The following is a 12,035-nucleotide window of genomic DNA, read 5'->3' on the forward strand; positions in this document are numbered from 1 at the left end:
ACATGTGCAGGGTGGTTCTTGTCAAGGGGGTTCTGCTCACTCAAGGACCTAGACTTAAACAGTACTCAGCACATTTGCATGATTACTGCATGGGAATGCAACACATTACATATTGGTTCTTAAATCTTCCTCACAGAGGTAAGACATACTACTTTTGCCCACATTTCTTTATCTGAAGCAAAGTTATAAGGCTTCAGAAGAGCAGGGAAGAGTAACTCCAATATATGTCCAGGAGAACTTGGTTATTTGTGAATAGCCTGTAAGACTTCCACAAAATGATTTAAGGAGAACAACTGGGAACCAGCAGAGAACTGGGAAGAGAACCAGGAGAATTATGAAAGGAAAATAAAGTATTGATGATGGGTGGCTAATAATGCCCAGTACTCTTGAGATGTAAACAGGATGAATATTGGCACGAGGCTACTGGATGTGGCAATTTAAGAGATACCGGCTGGGGATGGCGACTCACTCCTGTAATCCCAGCACTTTGGGAGGCCGAGGCGGGTGGATTGCTTGAGGTCAGGAGTTCAAGACCAGCCTGACCAACATCATGAAACCCCGTCTCTACTAAAAATATAAAAATGAGCTGGATGTGGTGGCGGGTGCCTGTAACCCCAGCTACTCAGGAGACTGAGGCATGAGAATAGCTTGAACCCAGGAGGTGGAGGCTGCAGTGAGCTGGGATTGCGCCACTGCATTCCAGCCTGGGTGACAGAGCAAGACTTCATCTCAAACATACATACATACGTAAAAATAAAAAAAATTTAAAAAGAGATACCCATAACCATTGTGAGAAAGATTTTAGTACAGTAATGAGGAACATCAGTTAAAGTGAGGAGAAAAGAAGTGTGTGCTGAGGAAGTATATATTGTGGTCTCTTCTTTTGAGATACCTGGTAGTAAAGGGAAGGAGAGGAATTAAGCAAAAATTTGAAAGAAATCAGAATTAAGAAACCCTTGAAAATCCTGATTCTGTAAGTAAGCATGACATTTATACCCCAAACATTGCTTTTTCATCTCTTCTAAACCATTTGTAAACATGCTTAAGTTGAAGGAGCAAACACAGAGACCTTCAGTGTACAGTCAGATACAGTAAGATGCTGGTCACTTCATACCGTCTGGGTTAAGTTTCCGACTTTGTGTCACAGTCCCATTTCTTCATCTTAACAACAACGATTTTCTGCAGGGTGACAAGTTATAATAGTTTTTGTTTTTAATTCTGGTAAGAAACACACAACATAAAATTTATCGTCTTACACATTTTTAATTGTATAGCTCAGTAGGATTAGCATTGTTGTGCAACAGATTTACAAAATGTTTTTATAGTATGAAACTAAAATTCTGTACCTATCAAACAACAACTCTCCATTTCTCCATCCTCCCAAACCCTGGTCATCACCATTCTACTTTAAGATTCTATGACTTTGACTACTTCAGATAGTCCATGCAAGTGGAATTATACGGTATTTGTATTTTTATAACTGATTTACTTCATTTAACATGAAGTCCTCAAGGTTTGCATGTCGCATTCTATAGCATGTGACAATATTTCCTTTTTAAGGCAGAATACTCTTCCATTGTGTGTATATACCACAGTTTCTTTATCCATTCATCCATTGATGGGCATTTGGGTTGCTTCCACCTCTTGACTATTGTGAATAGTGCTGGTAAGAACATGAGTGTGTAAGTATCTCTTCAAGACCTTAATTTCAGTTCTTTCGGGTATGTAGCCTGAAGTGGGATTGCTGGATCATATGGTATTTCTATATTTAATTTTTTTGTGGAATCACCATATTGTTTTCCCTAGTGTTTGCAACAAAATGTTGCAATCCTAGCCAACAGCACACAAGGGTTTCCATTTCTTTACATTTGTGCCAAGACAAATCATAATGTTTTTAAACAAAAATCAATTTGGGAGGGCCATGAGCTGACAGTCATCACCACAATACATGAATTTGTTTAATCGTATTGCTTTCCTCCTTAAAGTTTGCACTTCCTGAGATTTGCACTGAGGAAAGTCTTTCCTCACTCTTTCCTTTTCCTCCCACCTGGTGGAGTCATGTGCCCTTCTTCTGTACTGTCTTCACTCTGCATCTGCATTTATTTGTTACCTCTTCGGGCTGGAGCACAGACCATCACAGTTGACTCACCTGCAACATCATGAAAGGAAAGCCTGCTAGCCTTATGGAGGAAACCACTTTTAGTGAAGATTTAGGGAGGGTAAAAAAATGTATGTTATTTTTAGCTACGCTGGGTGTTAGATGGATTACTTTTAAGTTTTTTTTTTTTTTTGAAACAGAGTCTCATTTTGTCACCCAGGCTGGAGTGCAGTGGCATGATCTTGGCTCACTGCAACCTCCGCCTCCCAGGTTCAAGCGATTCTCCTGCCTCAGCCTCCCAAATAACTGGGATTACAGGCGCCTGCCACTACACTTGATTAATTTTTGTTTTAGTAGAGACTGGGTTTTGCCATGTTGGTCAGGCTGGTCTCAAACTCCTGACCTCAAGTGATCCGCCCACCTCAGCCTCACAAAATGCTAGGTAGGATTACAGAGGTGAGCCACTGCGCCCTGCCTAAGTAATTTTTATTTAAGTATAGTATACATTTAGAAAAGTATATGGATCACAATAAGTGAACACACCATTGGAACCACCTCCCAGATAGAATGTGAGCAGCACTCCAGAAACCTCTAGGGACTATGCCAGCCACTACCTGTTCCTTCCTTCCTAGAGGTCATCACCATGGTGACTTTCATTCTTCTCAGTTGATTTTACCTGCCTTTGAACTTTATATACATGAACTTATACAGTATTCCCTTTTTTGTGTGTGACTGCTTTCTTTTGCCCAACATTAGGCTTGTGAGATTCATCTATATTGTTGTGTCTGCCAGCAGTTCATTCCCTAATGCTGCTGTGTAGAAGTCCATTGTATATCTGCACTATAATTTGTTTTTCCATTCTACTGCTGGCAGATGTCCAGTTTGGGGTTGTTTCCAGTTTGGGGCTATTACAAATAATGCTTCTGTGAACATTGTTGTTTATGCCTTTTGTTACTATGTGGATACATATTTCTATGGGGTATACAAACAGACTTTTGTAGATGCACTGGGGACTTCACCACCATTTCTGAGATTTTTAATATGAGAAAATACATCCCAATTCCAGACAACCAACTTAAAAATTGTCTTGCAAAATACTCCCATTTATAGTTGGTAAAAATCTTGTATTTACTAGTTTTAACATTTGGACAACTTCTTATTATATTTACCTCATGGGGCAAATATAATTCTTTCTACAAAAAAAGAAGATAATGGACTTCAACGTTTTTTAAATTGTGAAAAACACACTGATAAATATATATCTCAGATAGGCAGTATTGCTGTCATCTACAAATTTCATTCTGCCTTGGATAACATTTTGGATATGAATCCAGGCACTTTCACTATTATATTCACCTAGAAATACATGGAAGTGACATAAAACTAAGAAGCATAATACTAGAAATAAAAATTTTTCATGATTAAATCTACATGATTATTTCTATAACCTTAAAGTTCACAACTATAATGCTTACTTTTGTACTTTTGTAACTTTTAAGTTGTTGTTTTTTAAGAATCTTGGAGTTAAACAAAATAGCCTGTTCTTAATTTCATTACTATCATCATCATATTACTGTAAAACTTTAGTTTTAGACAGAATAGTGGGAAAGTGCTGCGTAGAATGGTGCCCAGGACACACAGATGTCACCTAGTGATATCCTCGGCCCCAGCCCCCCAGTACTGCCCCAGCCTGCAGTGTCTTTGGATGTAGTAGAGAAGTGTTATCGTAGCCTGTGGCCCCCACACAAGCTGTGTTTCACTTCCTTCTCTATGGATTTTCACATCCCACTACCCTCTGGTAGAATACAGAGGTATGTGGTGATACGTCTTTTGTCATCAGAAGGTCGGGGTTTGAGGTTAGCATCCATTGCAAACTGCATGCAAACTCTCAAACAACCTTAAACTCTCAACTAATCTCCACTTTCTTGGATTTAAAACGAAAAAAAATAAGTCATAATAACCATTCAACAGAACCTTTGTGAAGATTAGAGATAATGCCAATGAAGTACTAGTACAGTTCCTGACACACAGTGTTTGTTCAATGACTGGTTTGAAATGCATATTGCATCATGATGTTCTACCACCAGCACAAGGACCATGTCTGTGGCCGGGGATGCCTGGTATCACTCCTGGCTTGTACCTCTTCACCTGAGACCCAGGGCAGTGAGGGACTCAGAAGAGCACAGCACCCCCAGCTTCTTCTTGCCACTGTCTGCACACCCTACATTGGGACATGCCTAAACCAAGGATCCTTTGTGCCATCCATGAATAGTGGCAGCAAATGCTTTTCCATGAGTTCAGTTCTGCTTTCCAACTCAGGCATTGAAGAACTGGACTTACCCTTCTTTATTTTCAGATATATTTTATTTGGCGAATTTTCCCTTTTTTTCTGCCAGATACCCCATTTAGTTTTATTACACCACTGCTCAGTAATTTCTGTAGCATTCTTGACTTTCATGAGTTTGCTGCCTGCCTCTCTCCTTTCTCTCCTTCTTCTCGTCTCGCTCTCTCCTCTCTCTAACTTTGGAGAGTCAGCCCCACTACCACCCTGCATTTGTATGAATATCTTAAATTATGCATAATGAGAGTCAAGGGCATCACTAAATACGAAACACCAACAATTTCAAAGTAGATAATATCCTAAGACCAAACAACTCATTGGCTTCTATTTTCAATGCAGTATTAAAGAGATAATATTTCTGGATATGAGTCTCATTATATAGCATCTTCAGTAGAACCAGCATCTCACTTTATTGAGATTTTCTGTAATAAATATATATATATATATATATATAACAAAGCTGTTGCCTATCTGGCAAAAAATAAAATAGCTCTCCCAACATAAACATTACATTACTTTCTAACATATGACATCTGCGCATGATCCCATGGATTATGCCTACTCTTCAAAATCCATTAAAACCGATAATGTGAGCAAATCTATCAGGCAAGAAGACTTTTTATGTTAACAGATCACAATGATGACAAATTATTTTGTGTGGAAACTTTGACCCTCTTGGAATATTTATTGCTGCTATGCCAGAGTGTGTCTGTCAAACATTTTACTCTATGCAAAACTAGCTCCCATTATTTTGTTCAAAACTTGTGAAGCATCTGAAACCCTGAAAAATGTATGACGTGATAAGTGTTTAGCAAGTCAAACACTATGCAATTTAATGCAGAATGACACATGAAGTTATACGTTTTTACAAGATGACAACTTGTAAATTCAAGAATCCTATAACCTATATCTTAATCCGTGAAAATCAGAGTTTAGGCCGGGCGCAGTGGCTCAAGCCTGCAATCCTAGCACTTTGGGAGGCCGAGGCAGGCGGATTGCCTGAGTTCAGGAGTTCGAGAACAGCCTGGGCAGAACGGTGAAACCCCGTCTGTAATAAAAAAAAAAAATACAAAAAATTAGCTGGGCGTGGCGGCGTGCGCCTGTACTGTAGTCCCAGCTACTCGGAAGGCTGAAGCACGAAAATTGCTTGAACCCGGGAGGCAGAGGTTGCAGTGAGCCGAGATCGTGCCACTGCACTCCAGCCTGGGTGACAGAGCGAGACTCCGTCTCAGAAAAAAAAAAAAGAAAAGAAAATCAGAGTTTAAGAGGAATTGCTGGCCAAGGACAACTTTAGCAGGGAGTGTGACTATATACATTTATTTAAAATATACAGGGTAGATGTCGCTATCTACCTATTTTTGGTATCTTTCTTACTATAGCATGCTTTTATATCAGGTATTATTAACAAAAGAATGTGGACTGTTAATAGAATATCCTAAAACTACCAAATTTTTAAAGTTTAGTTAATTACATATAGTAGTAGTAGACTTTCAGTCAACTGCTTTTCAGACAGCATTATAGTAAAGCGGTCATTCATCCGTTACTAACATGTTCTCTCTTAGCCTTATGCATTTGTTTTCTATGTATTAACTTTTTTTCTAAATTACTATATTTTATCCACACAAGTGTTTTCTTAGATTTTTAAAATCTCAGAAAATAGAATATTCCTAACTTTAATTCATTTATTTGACAGATACTTATTGAGACCTACTAGGTATCAGGCACTGTATCCTTATACAAAGTTATATGTCTTATAAATGAGATACGAAAGTCAACTAAAATAGTCTTAGGAAAAACACTTCACCCAGTCAGGGTATGAGGGATGCACAGGTATTTTCCTGTCAGGGAGAAGCATTGCAGACAGAAGGGACTGTTTATTGAGGGGTGCCGTGGTCTAGTCAGGTGACTCCAAATAGTTCAGTAACCTGGAGTCCAGACTAAATAAAATACCTCAGCAGTAAGAACTGTCTAGCTTTGTGCCAGCTCTCCTTCATATGCCCTGCCTAGAATCTTCTGGCCTACACCTTCTCACCTGAGCTTAAATTAAATAAGGTGGTTGTAACAAACCTCCTTTTAAAAATAAACCTAATTTCTAACAATATCACGTAATTTATCCAAGGCTAAATTCTAGACTGAAGATTGAACCAAAGTCTAACTGCATCCAAAGCCCCTGCTCCATGTACTGTAGCAGGTCAGTGCCGTTACTTTATGTATTGGATCTGAAGGGCTTTTTGACAGTGGTAGTCATCACACTGCCTTCTTATTCTTCCTCCATTGCGCTGGTAAATTCCAGTACATACAGTAAGTAAAATAATGTCTAAAAATATCAAAAAAAAGTTCTCTTTCATGATATGGTAATATGACCATCACTGGGTTTCCCTAAAAATATTTAACCTTCCTTAGGGGTTAGTTCCTAAACTATATTCTGTGCAGCACAAATGAATGTTTAGTATATTAGGTGAGTATGACAGTGACATATTTTTCTAAATAGCATTGATAAATTAAGAAAAATAATACACAGTGTATTCACATTTCAAATTATGTCTGGAATTTAAAACTTATGTTTATAGTTGTATACTAGTTATTTTTAAAATTTTTTTAAATAAAGCAAATTAGTAAACATAATCATAAATTTTAATAAATGTATTAAATGTAAATTTATGAAATTATTTTACCCACATCAGAAACTCACATGAAATTACCTGGCACATGTACATGCTTTTTAATCTGTACCATTATTAAATTGTTTGTCATCAATTCAAAAATTACTCATCCCAAATTTAGAATATTCAAATTTGATTATATTTTGTACAGCTGAATTTCATGTACCAACAAATTCATCTGTGAGACCAGTTTTTGGGTTTACCTTAACGCAAAGGTAGAGGATCATGTCTCTAAAGAATCTACAGGTGTTGCAGCAAAGTAGCATAAATTTGCAAGTGACCTGTGCTCTAGTAAGTGGCAAATGCTGTTATAGGGTGTTCTACCAGTTACTTAAAAGATGGTGAAGAATGGAACTCAATTAGAGCAAATAATGATTGATTCCTAAGAGTTTCCTGGTACCAATGAAGTGAATAGTATTAAATCACTATTGAAGTGCCACCATATTGCCCTGCATTGCTATGTAAATTATATTTGTTTGAGGAACTCTTTGTTTTATAATTTTCATTGAGCAGTTATCCTTGGTATTTCAGAAAATGGAAATTGTGACTTTACATATGACTCTTGTTTTAAACATGCTTAGCAATTGCCATTGTAGCTGAAGGCAGCAGATCTTTAACAACTTGTGTTCTTTACCCCCAGCAATGCATCTCTTTGGCCTCAACTGGCAGCTACAGCAGACTGAAAATGACACATTTGAGAATGGAAAAGTGAATTCTGATACCATGCCAACAAACACTGTGTCATTACCTTCTGGAGACAATGGTAAGCGAAAGAATTATGTATCCTGTGTTTCTCTTTTAACATCCCTTTTCCATAAATTTATTTTTACCCATGCTTACATCTAGTTTAGATGGAACAGGGAAAAGTGTTCGAAATTACAGATATCATCTTTTTATAAGTTTTTTTCAATTAATTTACTTGAAAGGTTGAAAATTCACATTTTTATTACAGGAATAATATGATTTTCTGCCTTCTGATTTGATGGCTAGGCTTTTCTGCCTTTCCCTTCTGCAGATGTATATTGAGTTTTATTTTTAGTCTGCAAATAGATTATAATTCAGTGTATCATCTCTTGTATTACCTTGGGTTTATTAGGTTTTCTTCATTCAACTTGTGTGTGGAGTTGGAACACTGTATTAATTTTATTATAAAAGCATTTAAATGCAAAGCACATTAAAGGATTATAGTTTATTGACCTTTTCTCTGGTTGCCCTTTCTCTAAACCTTTAAGAATTTGCACTTTGAGCTAACAAAGATTTTGAAATCAATTGGCTCTGAATTAAAAATGGAATTTAAGTAGTTAGAGAATTCCATTTTTTCAATATAAACACTTAGAAAAGCGTATACATACATATGTACACTTACATTACAAATAGTTTTATATGATTTCTGTGTGTATGTGTGTGTGTACATGTCTTGGCCTTGGTATCCTCTGACTTTTTGCAAAATATCATAATACTTTATATCTCAGAGCATCCTGATGAAGACGCCTTTTTCTGTCATCTGGTTAATAAATTATTTCCCTTTAAGCATTCCCCTAACTCTTCTTCCTCTTTGTTTCTTGTCTAGTATATTAGTGTTCAGCTTTGGCATTAATATGTCTATCCTCATGTGGCTGGTTTCTTTGCAAGACTGGAAAGAAATTATTCTACATTTAATGAACTTATTATATGCTGCTGTGTCACATGTACCCATTTACTGGGATGAATACTTTGTACACTTTTTTATTCTTTTTTTCCTAATGATAATACTTTATGACATTCTCTTTCTCCTTAGGGAGGTTGAGGAATTTTACGACATTCGATTTTTATAATAATAGTGAATCCCCCGCCATATGGAACCTTTTTATATAAAGTTCTGCATGTTCCAGAAGAACTGTAAGCTGGTGACTGGCATGTCACCCACCTAAAGTAGACAGTGGCAGTCACTGTAGAGGGGATTAAAGAGGGTTGAAACTATAGATTGGGAAATTTTAATTACATAAATTTCAATTACTTTTTTTATACATTAATAACATATATAAACAAAATGAGTAACTATACAGAAATTAAGAATATTTATTTTGGTTTGTATTGACTGAAATTTAGACTCTCTCTTAAAATGCATGGTTCCTGTGAAGATGATCGAATGGTACTTATTAACCATACATGGAGGGAACTTTTTTACAGACTGAAGAAATTGTAATTATACCAAAGAGACAAGTGCTTATTATGGATATTGTATTTATTTTACAACATCTTAACCTTTTATTATGATTAAAATGAAAATAGAGTTTGGCTAATTAGTTTCACAGTCCTGAAAAGCATGATACTGAGAAAGCTGTGGATTTAGAGACTCCCACAGCCTGGGTGCTGGCTGCTGGTATTTTGCCAGGGAATACCTCTGCTCACGTCAGCACTCCTCAGCTCACAGAAGCCTATATTCAAATCCTCGCTCTTGCGCCTGTTTACTTTGTAACTTTGGGCGGCGTGCTTGGTTATTCAGATTTGCAAGAAAATTTTAGGGCAGCTGTGGAATGGGCTGCCTAGGATCCTATCAGTCCCAGAGGTTTGGAAGAAAAAAGAACATCACATGAATGTGGCCGTATTAATAGAAATCTCTGTAAAGCTGGAGTCCTCGAAAACAGTGGCTTTTAAGCTATTGACCATGACAATGCAATAAGAAATACATGTTACATCAAAGCCAACATATACACACACATATACATATGTATCTGAAATATGCTTCCCAAAATAATATTTATCCTTGCCTTGTAAAATGCATCCTGGGATTTTCCATTTTATTTTATTGTATTTCTCATTTTTAACAAATGCCACTTGCAACCCACTAAAATAATTTCATACTTTACGAAATATTGTGCTCTGTAATTTTAGAAATACTGCTTTGGTAGCCTCCTTCTCTAAGGGGGACTGAAGTTCCCCCAAGTGATCATAGAATTCAGTTTTATACAGTTCTGTGCACCTTTAGAGCACCTGTATATACATATAAGCGAAGTACTTTCTTCCTAGATGTGTAAAAGTCTCCTATATAGGGAATGGTTAACGGAAGCCCCAGAATCAGTTAAGTGCACTAGAGAACTGCCAACTGGACTAGGGGATTTGTAGGAATTTCCCTGCATGGAAAAGCTATCTCTCTCTGGGCTCTGACCTCGTCCAAAGAGTGACCTAACTATTAGTTACTTGCCTTCTTTATTATTACTTGAATCGCCCCCAAAACCCTAAATTGTAAGGAATTCTTGTTTCTGATTTTCCAAATACAAGTTCTTAATATCTCCTAAATATTGTTCTTAAAGACCTGGGGCACAGGGAGTGGACGGGAACTCTATTTACAAGGAGGGAGGTAGCTGCAAACCGCTGCTTTTCGGCTTTCGTGATGAACCTCAGTGTCCATGCACCACCACCCACCACCCACTACTTAAATTTTATATGCTATCCAAGAAGCAGATCACATCATCTCTTTAGAAATTCTACGAGATTACAACCCTTGAGAAAGCTTTAGAATTCTGAACAAAGCTCACTAGGAGAATGAACTGTGAAAAGCATAGTGAGAAAATTATTTCACAGCTTCTAAATGTAATACTCTTACTTGTGCAGTCCTATTTTACTCTTATTTTGTAAATATAATTCTAAGGAACAATCATTGTGCTAAGGGTGCAGTAAACTCCCTGCTTGCATTTAAGTTAACAGTGAACCAAAGCTTCTAAATGGTATTTAGTATCTAAAAGAAGGATTTCTATTATATGCCATCATCCTTTACTGATTATTCCTGAGACCTTCTTTGCCTACAGATTTTAGAGATGAGTTATCAGAAGCGTAGGGTCTTAGACAAAACTGATGGAAATGGACAAAGTGAATAAAGAGGTAAGAATGAAGTTTGTAGCTCAAACACTGGTCTCTTTCCAGAAACTAAAATTATTCCCCTGGCCCAAGGAATTCATTTAGCCTAATGTACTGGAAAGAATCACACAGTTCTATACTCAATTCCTGGCTCTTTCGTTTATTTACTTTGTAACCTTCAGCATGTTACTTCACTGACCTCTTTGAGCTTCAATTTCTTCACATGTAAAGAGGGAATAATAGTACCTATCTCCTGACTTTCCAAATTCAACAGTCGGCAGCGCTAGTATCCCTCTCAAACTTCTCCCCACCATACTTCTCAACAACTATTTCAGATCTTCCTGCTATACTCAAACCCCTCTCTCAGCAGATGACCCTGCATTCTATTAAAAAAAATAGAAACTTGCAAGGGGAGCTCTCATTTTCTGTAAACACATCTTTATTCCTCCACGTATGTGGATCTATGCTTCCACCTTTTCTCCCCATATTCCAGGTTCATCTTTACGGGGGTCCTCTTGATCCCATTCTCTCTCTTCAGAATGTCCTCATTCTACTGATACCATCCAGTCAACATTTGAACATTCCAGTCTCTCACATCTTGGAAAACAATAATCTCTTGACTTTGCCTCCTACTGCCTCTCTCTTCTACCAGCCTTCTTTTTATTTATTTATTTTATTTGTTTATTTATTTATTTATTTTGAGACAGGGTCTAACTCTCGCCCAGGCTGGAATGCAGTGGCACAGTCACAGCTTGGCTCACTGCAGCCTTGACCTCCTGGGCTCAAATGATCCTCCCACCTCAGCCTCCCGAGTAGCTGGGACTACAGGCACGTGTCACCATGCCTGGCTAATTTTTGTATATTTTGTAGACAGTGTTCCACCGTGTTGCCCAGGCTGCCTTGAACTCCTGAGCTCAAGCAGTCCTCCTGCCTCAGCCTCCCAAAGTGCTAGGATTGTTGGCGTGAGCCACCTCGCCCGGCGCTTCCAGCCTTCTTGAACATAGTGTGCTTAGTCACTTTGATCACTTCTCTGCCTTCTGTTTACCCCCTTACAGTTGGGCTTTCACTGTACCCCTTGCTCATGACTGTCCTCCTC

At 37.7% G+C, this 12,035-nt stretch overlaps 1 protein-coding gene across 16 annotated transcripts in view; it reads left to right on the forward strand.

Moving 5' to 3' along the window:
• The window catches only part of TENM3 (teneurin transmembrane protein 3), a 2,735,422-nt gene that overhangs the window by 2,576,381 nt on the left and 147,006 nt on the right, over positions 1-12,035 (forward strand). For all 16 annotated transcript variants that reach the window (XM_034959455.3, XM_063604002.1, XM_057302221.2 and 13 more), the window contains one exon: positions 7,743-7,865. In XM_034959455.3, coding sequence (XP_034815346.2) covers positions 7,743-7,865 — 123 coding nt within the window. The remainder of the gene's footprint in view (positions 1-7,742; positions 7,866-12,035) is intronic.

The sequence above is a fragment of the Pan paniscus genome, chromosome 3, assembly GCF_029289425.2.
Source record: "Pan paniscus chromosome 3, NHGRI_mPanPan1-v2.0_pri, whole genome shotgun sequence".
In the NCBI taxonomy this organism is placed as follows: Eukaryota; Metazoa; Chordata; class Mammalia; order Primates; family Hominidae; genus Pan; species Pan paniscus.